This window comes from Paramormyrops kingsleyae, chromosome 9 (genome assembly GCF_048594095.1).
Source record: "Paramormyrops kingsleyae isolate MSU_618 chromosome 9, PKINGS_0.4, whole genome shotgun sequence".
Lineage (NCBI taxonomy): Eukaryota > Metazoa > Chordata > Actinopteri > Osteoglossiformes > Mormyridae > Paramormyrops > Paramormyrops kingsleyae.
The window spans coordinates 1297878-1316049 of record NC_132805.1 but is presented as its reverse complement, the minus strand read 5'-3'; the positions used below and the strand labels follow the sequence as shown (position 1 = coordinate 1316049).

Below are 18172 nucleotides of genomic sequence, written 5' to 3'. Positions count from 1 at the left end.
GTGTTGACAGGATAATTCATTGCCGCGACCTGTGATTGAAAAGGTATGTGATTATTGAAAAACATTTCGATTCCTTAGTTTCTAAGGACGAGGTGTACGCGAATTCCTATATCAACGACGCCTTCCTGGAAGACGAGAATCCCAGAGAGGATGAGAAGCCCCCCCCACCTCCGGAGGAGCCGACTCCGGCGTCAAATAAAAAGCGATTGTTTAGGTAAAAATGATTTCATTTATGAAAAGAGATATTTGAGGACGTCAGAATAAAACTGTTTATTTATTATTATTCACACAGTAGGTCTAACTTTATCCATCCATCCATTGTCCAACTGCTTATCCTACTGGGTCGTGGGGGTCTGGAGCCTATCCTGGAATCAATGGGCACGAGGCAAGGAACAACCCTGGATGGGGGGGCCAGCCCATCGCAGGGCACACTCACACACTGTTCAGTCACACATGCACACCTAAGGGCAATTTAGCAACACCAATTAGCCTCAGCATGTCTTTGGACTGTGGGGGGACCCGGAGTACCTGGAGGAAACCCCATGGTGACACGGGGAGAACATGCAAACTCCACACACATGTGACCCAGGCGGAGACTCAAACCCAGGTCCCAGAGGTGCGAGGCAACAGTGCTAACCACTGCACCACCATGCCGCCCCAGGTCTAACTTTATGGAAAGGTAAAATAAAATTTAAATGAAAATGAAGGCTACTGTGTGAATAATGGGACCTTTCATTCTGACTGTTGACCTTATAATTTAAGGTCACTGGTTAAGACAAAATTATCAGAACTGATCTCATAGAGGTTTAAATACTATGATGCAAAAATAACAGGATAAATTATATTGTCTATAATATAGGTTGCAGTTAATGAGTTGTCTGAGAGCTTCACAAGTGCTATTGTGAGGATGTCTCAGGTTGGGGCAAAAATTAGTCAGTGGATCGTAGCCCATTTGAAGTGAGAGATTTTGCAGTTGTTCATTATTCGACGCAGTACTAAGTCACCAAACATTAAATTATTGAATATCTCATGGATGTGTGATGCTCAAAAAAGACTAGGGTCCATATGGAGGTATTCTGTGAGCTCATGGTAGCCCAGAGGCCCATCAGGCACTTCATGCTGCTGTTCCCTTCACTTAGCCATGTCCCCATATACTATATGTATAGCTGGAGAGGCCTGAGGCCTGTTTCCTTCATTGCTTTGTAACGTTCTTCTCCTTTCTTCATCTAGAAGAAAAAAAAAGGAACCAAAGGAACCAGCGAAGCTGGTTGGATTTTTCCAATTAGTAAGAACACAATTCTGTGATATTCCATGAAATTACGTGAAGTGGATTTTTCAGGAAAAAAAAGAGAACCTGTGTAATACTATACTTTATCTCCTACTTTGCCACAGTTCCGCTTTGCCAAACCTCTGGAAATCATTTTGATGATTGTGGGGCTACTCTGTGCCGCAGCCAATGGGGTCGCTGTGCCGCTCATGAGTGTGGTCTTTGGCCAGATGACGGACAGCTTCGTCCAGAGCGGTCAACCCTTAAACCTTACAGGTGGGAATTTCTGGGGACCTGCCTGTAGCCCACACTTCGGATGATGCATGCATGGATGAAGAATTTTGATTCCAGAGTGAATTCGACATTTTCCTTGTGCCAGTCTTATACTTGGTTGCAGGAATTTCTGCTTCAACGAGTAACGTCATTGTTTTTATGCCGAACGTGATGCCCAATGTCTGTTTATCCTCTATCACCCTTAGGCAACGTTACTCCCAGTTATGCCAGCTCTGCCAATTGTCCTACCATGCCTGGAGTGGATATTGAATCTTTAATGACCAAGTAAGTGTCCTTGATGAATGTTACTTGTGCATTCATTGCTACTGTCGGGTGAAGGATCTTCACAGACGTAATATAAAACTCTGCTGCCTGTTCCTTTCACAGTCGTGCCTATTACTTTGTGGGGATTGGAGTAGCAGTACTCATTCTTGGAACATTTCAAGTCATGCTTTTCCTGCTGGCAGCTACCAGACAGACAAAAAGGATCCGTGAGAGATACTTCCATTCAGTGATCCACCAGCAAATGGGATGGTTTGACATACATCAGATCGGAGTGCTAATTACCAGATTGACAGAGTGAGTATATCTGGATACTAGACTGGTGATATCTATTGGGTGGACAGATAAATTATAATACAACGAAAAGGTGTTACGCCTCGGAGCGGGCGAGCAGGGAAGCAGGAGAGCGGGAGCCAGGAAGCAGGGTAGAACGGGGATTTATTAAAGGGAAGCAGGACCGGGGAAACACGACAGTACAGCACATAACGTCAATGACCGGACTGGGGAAACAAACGGAAACGCGGACTAAATACACTGAACTAATGACAACAATCCGAAACAGCTGTAAAACACTGGGATTCCACATGAGGTTAACGAGGGGGCGTGGCACACATTAGGATCGGACGGAGCGGGGCATGACAAAAGGGGCTAATCTTTAGCCACTGGATGGAATCGGGGAGGAGCAGGGGGGGACTAGTGCCCCCCCCCCCCCCTCCTCCGATGGCTGAAGAAATGTTGCTAAAGTGCCCTTTTGAGTTGTAAAAATCAGGGCCAGATCTAGACTGCTCAGGTTGGCCGGGGGCATTTAGAGATTTTGGGTGGTTGGCATTTCACACAATGGACTACATTACAGTGCCGTAGTGGCTTGTGATCAGAGAAATAGGCAGGGGCACATGGCCATATTCTTTTTTATGTTTGAACTATCTATGAACAATACATTATGCTCTCATGGTCATCTCTCTAATTGGGAAATTATTATTATTATTATTATTATTATGTAATTTCTGTAAGGTGCTTTTGATAGAAGTGTCAACTAGCCAAACATAAACATAACATCAACATAAGCTTTTCTACTGGCATATTAAAGGCAAATTTGGAACTCAAACTTATGAACTGGTATATAAGAACATAAGAGCAGAACATTTAACATCAACAGTAATATAGTGGAAGGATGCTCCTTAAAGTGAAAAAGCATTAAAAGATAATTACCAAACCATAAACAATCTGACTTTGCAAACAAAGGTGAAGCGACCTGCACTGCGCTGGTGTGAAGTGGACAGGGAAGGTGTAACATCACTGCCTGAACTGCCTGCAGTAGCGGCCCACAGGGAAGGTGTAACATCACTGCCTGCAGTAGCTGCCCGCTTGGCTCGAATGCACCAGTCCTGAAGCTTGGTTATTCAAGCTAAGAGCAGCTGTAACTGAACCTCTGGTAGCAAGCTTTGATTTTGTAACCAAAAACTGATGCATGTTATTTATGGTTCTGCATGACTAATTTAAGTGAATTATAGCACACAATATATTTAACCAGGTAACTTTATTTATACTGAGTTATGCTTTTCCTGCCGGTGGCTACCAGACAGACAAAAAGGATCTGTGAGAGATACTTCCATTCACTGAGCTTCCATGGAAGGGCATTGCACATCCCATGCCGCTACTGGCTGCCCCTCACATGATTTAGCCCCCTTCACGTGAGGAGATGGGCCCAATAAAGTAAGAAAATCTGATGAAGTGTTTTAATGAGTGCCCTTCTCGTGGAGGAAATGTGATGCAGTGCCCAATGAAGTCCCCTTACAATGGACTAAACCAGTGGTTCTCAACCTTTTTGCACCACGATCTAGTTTTTTCCATGCCAGCTCAGTCACAACTCTTTATCAAGTATATAGGTCTAAATTAAAGCTATGATGAAGCGCGCAGTGTACTCTGCAATTTATGCCAATCAATGCCTATCGCACAAATCTGATTGGATCTGCCAGTGAATTTTACACCAAGCATCTGTGGTCTGGCTTCTTGGATTGGTTGAGTGGTCACTAGTTTTGCGCTAAGCAGCTGCAGACCCAAGACCTGTTTATATAGGTTTATTTTAGGACTGGGGCTGGGAAATCTGATCATGGGTCAGCATAGGAATTTGCTGGTTTAAAAATGCTTACATTTACAACTCTGCCTCACTACCCTTTCAGTACTTGCCGGGATCCAAATTTGAGTTGCGACCCACAGGTTGAGAATGGTTGATCTAAGTGGCCCCTATGGGTACCCTTCCAATGGAAAAGTGCCCCTGCCTTTCCGAACACCCTGAGCCACTGTCTTTAGGGTTAATATAACATGATAAATTAGCTGTTTATTTATGAATTACAGTACAGATGCTGCTCTACTTACAAACTTTCAACTTACGAAGTTTCAGACATACGAATGAAGACTGTAAGTCTAAACTGTGTTCCTTGGGCTCCCGTTTCCTGTCCGCAACATCAGTTTTTTTTTCTGCACGCCAATTCCACCTCATACGACTTCTGGCCGCTACTCCCTTCGCGCAGCAGCGTAGCGTACGTACTCCCAGCATCCTAGTTCTTTGTACTTGCGTATGCACTTAAAATGATGTTGAATGACGACTTACGAACATTTCAAGATACAAACAGCTGTTCGGAATGTAACTTGTTCGTAAGTAGAGAAGCTTCTGTATATGCACATCCAGGGTGAACTGCAGGTGTGTCCTGTGCTGCCTTAAATAGGCACCAGACCATCCGCCAGATCTTGACCAGGATATGTAGTCAGTAATTGGATGTATATTCAACTGTTTCATCATATTTGCTTGCAAAAATGGTACTGTTCTTTTCTTCATGATGAAGACACTGAAATATGTACACATGACATCATAGAACTAAATATACCCAGGATCATTTTTCTAATTTTGAATTTATTGCCATTTGGATTTATTTTTTGCCATTTTATTGTCGTTTAGTGATATTAACACAATCAACGATGGGCTGGGAGACAAGATCTGTTTATTCGTGCAGTTTTTCTGCGCATTCATTGCTGGCCTCATCATTGGGTTCATCAATGGCTGGAAGCTGACCCTTGTCATCCTAGCAGTCAGTCCACTTCTAGCCGGATCTGCTGCAGTCTGGTCCACGGTAGGAAGAACCAACCTTCTCATGATGATTGTTCAATGAGGTTATATAACAAATATTAAGGAATGTAGGAAGGCAGGCACTGAAGAACCTGTATTCGTCCCCTGTGGTCTCACTTTTTTGAGTAACACTGTTGAGTGTTATGTGCTCTCTTTAGATCATTGCCTCCCTGACCAGTAAGGAGCTTTCAGCATATGCCAAGGCTGGGGCAGTTGCTGAGGAAATTCTTGTGGCTATCAGGACAGTCGTGGCTTTCAATGGGCAGAAGAAAGCAGTGGAGAAGTACGTCTCGCTCTCCCAAGTAATAGATGCCTCACTGGGAAATGTCCTCAGCAGTAGCATGAAGGGTTTATATTGTGTGAAATTCCCTGGATCTAGATTGGGTCCCGTTACCTGTGTTACAGCTCCTGAAAGCCATTTCCTCTGTCACTGTCACTTTGCTCTGCTGAAACAGGTTACAGTCAGAGCACAATGCTGATGTGAGATTGCCATCACAAAGCACAAATCAGCTGGCTTGGCGGCTGCATTTCTTTCAGACAAAGAGATAAACATAAATATTTGTCAGAGGAGATATCAGCAGCAGCTTATAGTATACAGGGGTGAACAGTGCTATTCCATTCTCTTTTAGGTACGAATCTAACTTAGAGGAGGCCAAAAATTTTGGGGTGAAGAAGGCTATTGCAACCAATGGAGCAATGGGACTCACTCAGTTCTTTATGTTGTCAACATACGCCCTGGCCTTTTGGTATGGAACAAAGCTTACAGTCGACGAACCTGAAAACTACTCCATTGGACGGGTTCTCACTGTAAGCTGTCATTGACTGTCATTTTAGCAGTAATGACGTATCATAGTTGTATATGTGCATGCTTATAAATTCTGTATTCCATATATATATTAATATGCTAATTTCTTACTCTATATTTTGGTAGTTTAATACATGCATTTGTATTTGGCATTCTAGGCTTACTGCAATCTACTGAATTTCATGTGATTGAATGATAAAGTTCATTTTCATTTTCCAGGTGTTTTTTGCTGTGATGATCGGAACATTATCTTTGGGTCGAGCAACTCCAAACTTGGAGAGCGTAGCCAAGGCTCGTGGGGCGGCCTATGAGATCTACAAGACCATCGACTTGGTATCAATATTAGCCTGATGCTACAGTCACTTTGGCTAATTAACAGGCAGCCTGTACTGTTTTGATGCAAATTGACCCTTTGTATTCCAGCCGCGTCCGATTGACAGCAGCTCGAAGGAAGGTCACAAGCCAGAAACGGTGAAAGGAGACATAGAATTCAAGAACATTCACTTCAGTTACCCATCCAGGAAGGATGTGAAAGTAGGTGATGTAGGCAAAGTCAATAAAAGTTTTTTTTTCAACCCAACCATGTACAATAGAGTGAAACAAAATAACATTCTTCCTGAAACCAAGGTGCAATATTCGTGACAGGATGCACATTACAGAGTTTTGGAGTAATTGACATAGGGTAAGACATTCTGTTCAATTATCAATAAGGATGAAAATATATGTTCCTTTCAGGGATTAGCAGTGGATCAGAATAAACAGGCAATGATGATCATAATGATCTCTTTGATTCCCCCACTAGATCCTACAGGGTGTGAATCTGGTGGTCCCTCGTGGAAAGACCATTGCCCTAGTGGGAGCCAGCGGCTGTGGAAAGAGCACCACCATCCAGCTTCTGCAGCGCTTCTATGACCCAGATGCTGGAGAGGTGAGAATGCCGGTCCAACTATGAAAGAAACACGTCATGGCCACCAAGGCATTGTGGCGGACAGAGTTCCGAATCATACAGATAAGAAACAGGCTATTTCTTATAATGACAATGTTCTCACAGCGATTAATAACAGTGTCTCTCTGCGGCTGGGTTGCAGATCACTCTGGACGGCCATGACATCCGCACACTCAATGTGAAATGGCTGAGGGAGAACATCGGCATTGTCAGCCAGGAGCCTGTGCTCTTCGGAACCACGATTGCTGAAAACATCCGCTACGGCTGGGAGAACGCCACGGACGAGGACATTGAGCGTGCCGTGAAGGAGGCCAACGCCTACGAGTTCATATCTAAACTCCCTGATGTAAGGTCACAGACTTGTTATGGGTTTTTATTAGCAAACCTCATGACTTACTTCTGTGATGTTGAAAACTTTTTCTATTGTTTATATTGAATAGCTCATATAGCACCATATGGTTTCCTGTTTTGATAGAACATGTGATGACAAAAGACATTTGCCATAGCTTTATACAATGGCCTGCTTGTGTTTCAACTTACAGAAGATGAACACGATGGTCGGGGAACGGGGGGCCCAGCTGAGTGGGGGGCAGAAGCAGAGGATCTCCATCGCCAGAGCCCTAGTGAAAAATCCCAAAATCCTGCTGCTTGATGAGGCCACCTCTGCTCTGGACACTCAGAGCGAGTCTATTGTACAGGCTGCCCTAGATAAGGTAGGGCTGGGCAGGCCAGAGGCTAGACCTCTGTTCAGAAAGTAGGGTTTTGAGGTTATTGAAACAGCTATTTGAACTATGATTGGACAAGACCTCCCCACTGAGGCACCCATCAACAGCTCCAAAAATGGGGAACCTGGGTTTTTTCCCCAGTACATTATATTAGCTCATGGCATGAAAGCCCAGGCCGGCTCAAACTCCATTGGGTGCTACGATGCTTACGAGCTGGTGCAGACTGGCTATCAGGAAGTTTGGGAATTTTCCAGCTGGGCCAGTCAAGTGAGGGCAGGTCTCTCCTCCCCATCTGCGGCATTACTGAGCTTATACACCAGCTATACAACCCACCCGTCAATCTTGGCTTGTTTCCAGGTGGATTGGAGGAGATGGAACAATGAACGATGCTTTATTTCATTGGGGGTTGTGACTAACAAAACATACCAACTGGCAAAACATCCCCCCCACCGGTCGTCGACAAATCCCCGAGCAATTTTTGTTGCCATTCTACCCCTTCCTTAGAGCAAAAAGGAATGGAATTCTGGCAGTGCATGCATTGGAGGAAGAGTATTAAAGTCATCATTAGACTGACGATTTAGAACAAAAATTAACCAACACTGACATATGCCGAAAATTACTTGTCTCCAGTTAGCATTGTATACAACTAAAAATGCAGTTAATACGACAGGTGCAAATGGTGAAAAATGTAATAAATATCTTAATGATGAGGTAATGATGCAAACAAAACTTTGTAGTGACTAATTAGGTTAAACATCATATTACTTGATAATGACCTAGACTGTCGTACAAAGGCACGGGCCGGCCGGACGACGATAATCATCGCTCACCGCCTGTCGACTATCAAGACGGCCGACATCATCGCAGGCTTCAGTGACGGTGTGGTGACTGAGCAGGGAACCCACAGCCAGCTCATAGCCTTGAAGGGGGTCTACTACTCATTAGTCATGCAGCAGGTAGCTACCAAGATTCAAGCTCAACGTTATCATATGATGACATCAACGTTATCATATGATGACATCAATGTTATCATATTCATAAAATAAACCACCACAAGCTACCAGCTGGAAACGCATTTGTATTACTAAAATTAAACCAGTTCAACATGAACATTTTCTTGATTTGTACCAGTGCTGTACTTAACTATGCAATCCAACATAGCTTAGTTAATTCAATTTCTTTTTCATTGCTGTTATATAAATACAATGCAGTCTCCTCTAAAATAATTACATAAACTAACCTTAAATATTGTGGCCATTTTATAGAATTTGAGTAAAACAGAAAATACAAGTGAGTCAAGTGAAGACGACTCGTTTGATGAGGACGTGGAGGAGGAGTACATTGAGGAGAATCCGAACTTTGAAGATAATCAAAACAATGATGTAGAAGAACATGGCACATCGCAGAACGTCTCTCCGAGGCGTACAGGCAGCCTCCGGCGGAGATCTTCCAAGAAGAAGAAGGGGAAGTTTCTCAAGAAACCTGCAGATAAGGAGAATAAGGTATACTTAATGTTAATTAAGGTGCCAAGCTTATTCAGTGGAATCCTGCAAGATGAATCAAGGTTTTTAGAAACACGTTAGCAGTTTTTTTCTGTCCAAACAATACACAGACCTCAATCTGCCCCTTTAAATGTGGATTTATTTTTTCTTTTTTGTAGGAGGAGGAGAAGGTCCCAGAAGTTCCATTCAAAAGAATTTTAGCTTTGAATAAGCCGGAGTGGCCTTACCTGCTGACTGGGGTGCTTGCCAGTTTAGTGGGCGGAGCCGTCTATCCCTGCCTCGGGATTATCTTTGCAAAAATAATTGGGGTAATTTTATAGACTGAAGAATAAGTCACTGATCTTCCTGGTGGAGTTCATACCTGAGATGTCATGCTCATTCTGTTCTACCACTGCAGGTCTTTGCTGAAACTGACCCGGAAGTGAAACGGCAGAAAACCCTGATGTTTTCATTGCTTTTCCTTCTGATTGGTGGAGTTGCATTTGTGACCTCCTTCTTACAGGTGCATCACATAGAATGTGGATCTAAAGGCTATCTGCGTTATATGTAGCTAATTAGCATTTGACATTTTAACATATTAATATATAATAATAAAATATAAGAATGTGGGTGTGAAGTAAAGGAATACAGGAAAACTCCATGGTTCCATGGTTAACTAGCCCGGGAGACTTGTTAAACTAAATGCTTCACTGCTAAGGCCGAGTAATTTCTGTATTAAATAAAAAATAACATTTATGTTGATAAGGAGGTGCATTGCTCCAGATATCTCAAGGTAACATACATAGATCAGTAAGTAGATCAGTTTTTGTTACTTACAGTGACACTGCCTGTGAAAAATGACTTGCTGAACAGCTGGCTCATTCCGTATTTCTCCCATATTTCAGGGTTTCATGTTTGGCAAATCGGGAGAACTTCTGACAATGAGACTGAGAAGTCAGTGTTTCAGAGCCATGATGGGGCAGGTAAGGCTGCATTTTATGTATCTGATAAGTAACGAAATGTCACAGAAATCTCTGGAATAATGGGGACTGAAACCTTGAACACGGACGTGCTCTGAAGCTTTTTCTGACATTCTCTCCTCCAGGAAATCGGCTGGTTTGATGACAACAGGAATGCTGTGGGAGTTTTAACTACTAAACTGGCAACTGATGCGTCGCTAGTCAAAGGGGTAAAAGCAACTCTGTTTTCATAGCCAAATTGGTATTATGCTGAGTGTTTGTGGAATAACTTAACTCTTTAGTCGAGATGCCATAGTACCATAGCATGTGGGTCCTAAAAAGACTTAGCTAGGTAGCACATCTCTGAGTTCATAACACTGATCATATTTATTTCTGCAATTCAGGGTTAGGGCAAAGCAACATGGATTTGAAACTGCAGCCTTTCGAATGAGCAGCTTTGTATCATTTGTGGCTGGTGGTGTTTTGGATTGACATGGATCTGGGTGACTTGACATGCTATACATACATTGTGGATACTGGGATCCCTATGCTGTCCTCTCTTACTCCATGAAAAAAATGAAAAAATTCATGCAAATTGCCACATTACCAACATTAATAATACAAATATTTGTAAAACCATACAAAGGATTCTTGTGGCTAATGCTAATTAGGTTACGTCTCCATAGGGCTGAAAGATAACGCTAATTATCTCAATATAATTTACCTTATACTACTGCGCAATATACATTAGAAATCATACATGATAAAATGAAAAAAATACTGAGAGGGGTGGTGGTGGTAATACTCCAAGAAAAAGACTGAGAATTAAAGATTAAAGCAGGAAGTTTTGAGGTAAAGGTTACATCTATAGTGCGCTTCTCCTAGCATATCAAACAGTTGCAAAAAGATTTGCAGAATGTAAATAAACATAACTTTAAAAATCTCATTTTAACCCCAACTCCAACCTGTTGATGAGTTCCGCACCATAACAAAGGTTGAAGACCTTTGTGAGTCTCTGGCGCCCAGGGGTGGATTAAGGTGTACAGAGGCCCCTAGGCTACAGTAGTCTGTGGGCCCCCAAACCCTGCCTGCCTCTGCGCCAATGGGGGCCCCCTTGCAGGCTGGAACACATGGGGCCCCTAGGCTTAAGCCATATCTAGCCTGTGCGTTAATCCCCCCCTGCTGGCGCCGTAAGATGACTCACCTCCTACAGATATCTTACAGTCACTAACAGGTGTCTATTGTTTTCAGCATTAATCTCAGACTGTTTGGTAATTTTTTCCTTTTAATTGGCCCTAATACTCTTCTCTATATGACAATGTGGTGAGGATGTGCCAAAAGACTTATTTTGTTTTGACACTTATAGTAGCACTATTACAACAGCTTTCTTGTGATACTATAACATTATTCACAAAATCTCAGATTTGTTTTCCACTATGTGGCCCTAATTTTCCGTGGTATTATTTGGCAAGTTAAACACACATATAAAAGGTAAGCATTTTGCCCCAGTACTTTACTCTCACTTCCACCTAAATAAAGTTTAGGTTCTATTCCGTTTCAAAACCAGTGGAAACATGGGCCGGTTCTCAAAAGGCACAAAGTGAGAACCAGCCCAGCACTGATACCAGCACCAGCTCCGGCTGGGTGAGAATGAGGTATTCGTTTCTCTCTGCCAGGCAGCAGGATCCAGACTTGGCCTGGCTACAAACACCATATGCGCTCTGATCATCGCCATCGTCGTGGCCTTCATCTTCAGCTGGCAGCTCACACTCCTCATACTCGCCTGCGTGCCTATCCTCTCGGGAGCCAACTTCATACAGATGAGGGCCACTGCCGGCCATGCTTCCAAAGACCAGAAAGCCCTGGAACTTTCTGGAAAGGTAGGGCTCATATACAGTTAGTGGTGAATGAATGTTAAAGAAGAATGTCAGAATGCCTGGGCGAGTATTGTTTTCTTCATATTAGAGTTCCTACAGCACCTTAAAAAGTCTTAAAAGGTCATAGTAATTGATCATAGTAAAAGGTCAAAGTAATGTCATAAATTTGCTGTAGGAATTAAATTTGTAGATGATGAGTTTAAGGCTGATGGGCAAAATTGTCACGCACAGTGACCAACCATAAAACATTCGTTAGCATGTATGTGTCATTAACTCATGTAGTCCTCTCATGTCCCTTATACTCAATCACAGAGCGTCCCAACGGTTAGTCTTAATAGGCATCTAATGACATCTAATGGCCTGGAAGTAGCACCAGTGAGAGCTACGAATAACCGACCACTTAAACAACAATAATGGTTTGTTTTAGGGCTTACCGCACTTACCAAATTCATGCCCAAAGTTCCTGAAAGCAGCTTGCTTGATGATTAATGTATAATGCCGGTCGATTGCCGTCGGCAAAATATACCAAGGGTATAGCAGAACTGAAAATAAGTAAATAAAATGTTTTTTTGTATCAAAGAAATTGTTTTGGCACTTTTTGGCTCTTAAATTAGGTCAAAAAAAGGTCTTAAATAGCACCGAGATTGACTTTAAAAACAGTGCAGGAACTCCGCATGATATTTAATTTTATATGGTTAATTACCTTTTCTCTCCTGCAGATCTCCACAGAAACTGTCGAGAACTTCAGGACGGTTGTGTCTTTGTCACGAGAAGAAGTATTTTTACAGAAATTCAAAGATAGTTTGAGTTACCCATACAAGTAAAGTATCGTTTTATTCAAATCACATACAGTAGGTCTCAATCATTAACGCTAACTTTGTGCATAAAATCCATGCATAATGAATGATAAATACCTTTCTTGGTAAAGGATTTAGGTTTATTTTATATATTTGTATTGTTCATTTTTTGTTAATAATATGTAATTCCACTGTTTCAGAGCTGCTCTGTGTAAAGCCCCCACCTATGGATTGACCTACGCCCTTGCCCAAGCCACCCGGTTCTTTGTCAACGCTGCAATTTTCCGTTTCGGCGCGTGGCTTATAGCGCATTGCTACACGCAATTCGATAATGTTTTTATGTAAGTCTTTAATTTCCATATCAAGGAAAATTCAAAGTGACATCAGTGGTGTCTTGCTTTACCTTATGGATGGTTCATGACTGGCTGTACTTGGTGTTCCCCCAGTGTGTACTCCGTCATTGTCTTTACTGCCATAAACGTTGGACAGTCCTCCAGTTTTGCTCCAGATTTTGCGAAGGCAAAGGCATCTGCACAGCGAATATTAGCCTTGCTGGAGAGGAAGCCTGAGATCGACATTTACAGTGAGAAGGGCGACATGCCTGTAAGTTCTAGACCAGGACTCATGATTCCTTAGAATGTGACTGTTATCTTTATTGTACTCTTGTTTTATGCCCTTTGCTGGCTGGGATAAGCTCCAGGCCCCATCGTGATCCTGTACTGGATAAGCTTCAGGAAGATTCATGGATGGAAAAGACAATTATTGTGCAAAAATAATTAAACACAAATCTATGAGTTTGTCACTTGGATGATATATTCTTCACCCAGGTAAACTGCACGGGGAACATTGAGTTCCATGATGTCCAGTTCATGTACCCGACCAGGCGGAACGTGAAAGTGCTGCAAGGCCTGAATGTGTCTGTAAGCTCGGGCCAGACCATGGCCCTGGTTGGTGGGAGTGGCTGTGGGAAAAGCACTTCTATACAGCTGCTGGAGCGTTTCTACGACGTCGCTTCTGGACACGTGGTGAGGCTGTGAAGAGCGCCTCTGGTCCTTTTCCCATCATGGTGCTTCTGGAGAAGTACTGGGGCCAGTTTGGCACGTCTACCACCTTAACACTGCTCCATAAATGTCACCTTCTGGCAGTTTCAGCTGTAGGAAACCCAATACGTAACACGCATGACCCTGTTCCTTTCCCTCTTTCAGTCTCTGGACGGGCACAACATCAAGACCCTGAACCTGGCCTGGCTGCGCTCTCAGCTGGGCCTGGTGTCTCAGGAGCCCATCCTGTTTGACTGCAGCATTGCTGAGAACATCCAGTATGGCGACAACAGCCGTCACGTCTCCCAGACGGAGATTGAGGAAGCGGCCAAGAGTGCCAATATCCATACCTTTATCCAGAGTCTTCCAGAGGTATGGATTTTATTCAGTGGGGAAAGTTATTTGGGTTCCTCAGTTTTGGCCATGTAACTGCATCCAGCTGCAAAAAATCTTTTATGGGTCAGTCAAACTCGGTCCAACTAAAAGTGATAAAGCGATATAAAATAGAAACTTTATTAACCAAAATGGGAAAATGCTCTTTTCACCTACCCAAGCTGCTCTCCATGTGACACATATACAGGTGAGAGCAAGCGTGGTGGTCTCAGTGCAGGGTCAGACGGTGTGCACTGCTAATGGCGCTGGGAGGGTTTAAGGGCCCAATGGACACGTCTGTTTTGTCGAGATTCAAACTGACGAGAAACGGAGAACCCAGTGGAAACCCCACAACGACATGGGGGAAAATCCAAAATCCACAAACGTGGAGACTTGAACCCTTATCTCAGAGGTGTGAGGCAATAGTGCACCACTGTGTCCCAGCCCCCCAAAATAAAAAACAAAATTAAGATCCAGGTCCAGGTGTGGGGTGAATGGTGGTTGTTTATTTTTCCAGCAGGTGAAGTCGATATCCAAAACTCAGGGTCAATAATCAGGCAAACCAAAAGAAACCATACTGGGGCAGAACACAATCCAAAAGATAAAGTCGAGAATTCAGGCACAGGGTCCGAAAACGCAGGTAGTGCCGGTTGAGGCCCATGTGGTGCGTAAAGTGAACTTCACCGTGTTTCATGGTGCTCCTTCTGCTGGCTGGGGTGGGTTTATTGAACACAAGTGACAGAGATCAGATCAGAGATCATAGATGACAAAGAATCTGCTTAGTAAGAAGCTCAAACTACTTCACAGTCTACTGAGAAACTGCTTGTGTAGGATTGAGTAACAGCTGTTTTTGATAATCAGGTGAAGATGATCTGGGAAGGATAACCGGGGTCAGAGCCTGGGGTCGGACACATGACACCTATATAAACAAGTGTATCATTTTGATTTGAAAAATATAAAATAAATGCATTTATATGTGGTTCAAACCTACAGATAATTAGATCTATAATGGACGTGAACCTCATTTTAAAGATGCAGAACAGGAAATGTGTTCTGGTTTCTGAGTTTATTGCAACCAATGTTAGACTCCATTTGAAAGTTAATAAAAATTGCAAGCATTTTTATATGCAAATTTGGTTGACAGACATACAGCACCAGAGTAGGGGACAAAGGTGCCCAGCTGTCCGGGGGGCAGAAGCAGAGGATTGCTATCGCCCGGGCACTAGTGCGTCACCCGAAGGTGCTGCTGCTGGACGAGGCCACCTCCGCACTGGACACCGAGAGCGAAAAGGTCAGACTCATTTACACATTTTGGAAGAATGCTCAGTGGTGTATTAAATGCATTAGTTTTATGGCACAAAATTTTTGTTGAGTAAACCAGCCATTGGCAGCCTCCTGAGATTTGAGAATCCCGCGTCTCACACAAACTTGCTGTCCGCTGGCCAGATCGTGCAGCAGGCTCTGGACAAGGCGCGGCTCGGTCGCACCTGTGTGGTCATCGCCCACCGTCTCTCCACCATCCAGAACGCAGACACCATCGCCGTCATCCAGAATGGAAGGGTGGTCGAACAAGGAACGCACAGCGAACTCATGCAGAGGGAGGGGGCCTATTACGCCCTAGTAAATGCCCAGGTGTCTCACTGAGACAATGATTCAGGATACAGGCATTCTCTGACCTACAGACTCATGCAACTCATACTTATGAATGGACTGCCATAAAGACTATTATATTAAAATTTTAAGTTAAATACAATGGTTTATAATAAACACACACACACTACTTTATGACGCTCAAGACAACATTACGTGGCTTCAGCGGTTTGTCAGCTTGAGGTACAGTACAGTACTGCACTTTGTTACTTTTGTCATTGTTTATTTTTAAGTTGTTTCATATGCATTGAAAGGCGAAATATATACTACGGCAAACATGTGACATGACGCACAATAAGAACTGTATGTACCTGTCCTAGCTTACCCACAAATTCAACATAAAGACAGACTTAAGGAATGTATCTCATTTGTACCCAGGTAACTGCCTATACTAGAGTTTAATTGTCATGTGCAGCGTAGTCAGTTCCAGGATGAAGTGAACATTTTACTTTACATGTTCTTCCGGTAAGATGAAGTAAGAAGTACAGATTAAGGTTTATGTCCTTCCCTCACATACCCAAATCTATGCCCTTGCACATGGGCGAATTGCCTTTGCCTCTCCAATCTTGTTCTCCATGAGACATACACAGGTGACCAAAAGCTTAAGGGTGACAGTGCAGGGTCGGCCACTGGCCAGTGCTCCTCAAGCAATTGCTCAAGGGACCAAGAGCCGCCCTGCGATTAGATCCTGTGACCTTCCTGAGCCCGAACCCGAATAAAGCTGTTTTTACTTTACTTGAGTCAGTCCCGCTATGAAAATGGTAATCTGTAATTGTATGTCCTCTCTTTGTTTTTGGTATGGTTTGTTTTGCATGGTATTTTTCACTGTTCTCCGGAAATGCATTATATATGTGTGACAGTATTATTTCCGCCTGAGTTCTTGATTACCCTGCTTTCTATAGTTTTAATTTTCACGCACCTTGAAACTCTCAGTTTCGGGTTTGTTTGGAAGTGTGTTGGGGCACATAAAAATATCCGTACGTATGCCGCATTAAATTAAGAACGGGTGGGTTTCCTGAAAGCTTCGTAATCCGAAATCGTTCATTATCTAGTATTTAAGATCAGCCGTTAATTAGCGAGCGTTTCTCGAAACCCCATCGTAACTTGAGTAGTTTGTAATCTTGCTTGTAGATTTACGAGCGCCCCGACCCACTCGTTATTTTCTACGTCGTTCTTTGAGTTTTTGCGTGCTGTCCCATATTTGGTTCAACAGCATTTCAAATGGGCGGTGGGGGGGGGGGGGGGGGGGCAGACTGGGGCCAGTTCTGTTATTAGGGCTTCGACCATACGCCGCACCCGCGTTAGTGTTACGCCTGTTTCCAGCGCACAGGATTTTAGCTCACATATGTGAATGTTATTAATAATAATAGTAATGATAATACATTTATTTTAGACCGAAGCAGCATACTTATTTAGGGGAGCCACAAGGGGGCACCAAATGCATATTGTTAGAAAAGTTTAAAACAACTGCACAGTTTTTAATCTTATAATCATGCAAATATAAAGTTCACTCGCTATTATATATATAAGGTCAATATATAAATCAACCATTTAGGAAGTACAGTCAGGACCATAAATATTTGGACAGAAACAAAGTTTTTCCATTTTTAAGTTCTGTACATTATCACAATAAATTTTAAAAGAAGCAAGTCAGATGCAGTTGAAGTGCAGACTTTCAGCTTTAATTCAGTGGGTAGAACAAAAACATTGTATGAAAATGTGGGGAACTAAAGTAATTTTTCTACACAATCCCCTCCTTTCAGTGGCTCATAAGTAATTGGACAAATTAATATAACTGCAAATAAAACGTTCAGTTCTAATACTTAGTTGAAAACCCTTTGCAGGTAATGAGTCTTGAACTCATGGACATGACCAGACGCTGGGTTTCCTCCTTTTTAATGCTCTGCCAGGCCTTTACTGCAGCTGCTTTCAGTTGCTGTTTGTTTGAGGGTCTTTCTGCCTGTAGTTCAGTCTTCAGCAAGTGAAATGCATGCTGAGTGGTGTTGAGATCAGGTGACTGACTTGGCCATTTGAGAATATTCCACTTCTTTGCTTTAATAAAGTCCTGGGTTGCTTTTGCTGTGTGTTTTGGGTCATCTGTATTACGAAACACTGCCCTATCAATTTGGCCGGATTTGAGCAGACATGATGTCTCTGAACACCTCTGCTTCCATCCTGTGTCACATCATCAAGAAACACTAAAGACCCAGTGCCACTGGCAGCCACTGGCTGCCACTGGCAGCCATGCACGCCCAAGCCATCACACTGCCTCCAGCATGTTTTACAGATGACGTGGTGTTCTTTGGATCATAAGCTGTTCCAGCCCTTCTCCATACTTTATTCTTTCCATCATTCTGATACAGGTTGGTCTTGGTTTCATCTGTCCAAAGAATCCTGTTCCAGAACTGTGCTGGCTTTTTTAGATGTTTTTTGCAAAGTCCAATCTAGCCTTTCTATTCTTAAGGCTTATGAGTGGCTTGCATCTTGCAGTGGACCCTCTGTATTTGCTTTCATGCAGTCGTCTCTTTATGGTAGACTTGGATATCGATACGCCTGCCTCCTGGAGAGTATCGT

The 18172-nt window shown here is 43.1% G+C and overlaps 1 protein-coding gene across 1 annotated transcript; it reads left to right on the top strand.

Moving 5' to 3' along the window:
* The first annotated feature begins 643 nt into the window (after window positions 1-643).
* LOC140592475 (ATP-dependent translocase ABCB1-like) lies at window positions 644-16497 on the top strand. The gene is made up of 27 exons (XM_072715883.1): window positions 644-679; window positions 1231-1285; window positions 1393-1543; window positions 1747-1825; window positions 1928-2119; window positions 4779-4950; window positions 5105-5229; window positions 5576-5753; window positions 5971-6084; window positions 6175-6285; window positions 6554-6679; window positions 6840-7043; window positions 7240-7410; window positions 8217-8378; window positions 8688-8924; window positions 9083-9232; window positions 9322-9426; window positions 9809-9886; window positions 10009-10092; window positions 11539-11742; window positions 12459-12559; window positions 12737-12877; window positions 12983-13139; window positions 13364-13561; window positions 13742-13948; window positions 15093-15239; window positions 15395-16497. The coding sequence occupies exons 1-27, from the start codon at window positions 672-674 to the stop codon at window positions 15590-15592; spliced, it is 3855 nt and encodes a 1284-aa protein (XP_072571984.1). The 5' UTR covers window positions 644-671; the 3' UTR covers window positions 15593-16497.
* Window positions 16498-18172: the final 1675 nt, after the last annotated feature.

Excerpts from the sequence above, each read along its gene's own strand:
- LOC140592475 (XM_072715883.1), top strand. Across the intron at positions 10,093-11,538 it reads ATGCGTCGCTAGTCAAAGGG|GCAGCAGGATCCAGACTTGG; the intron begins GTAAAAGCAACT and ends TCTCTCTGCCAG. Across the intron at positions 11,743-12,458 it reads CCCTGGAACTTTCTGGAAAG|ATCTCCACAGAAACTGTCGA; the intron begins GTAGGGCTCATA and ends TCTCTCCTGCAG.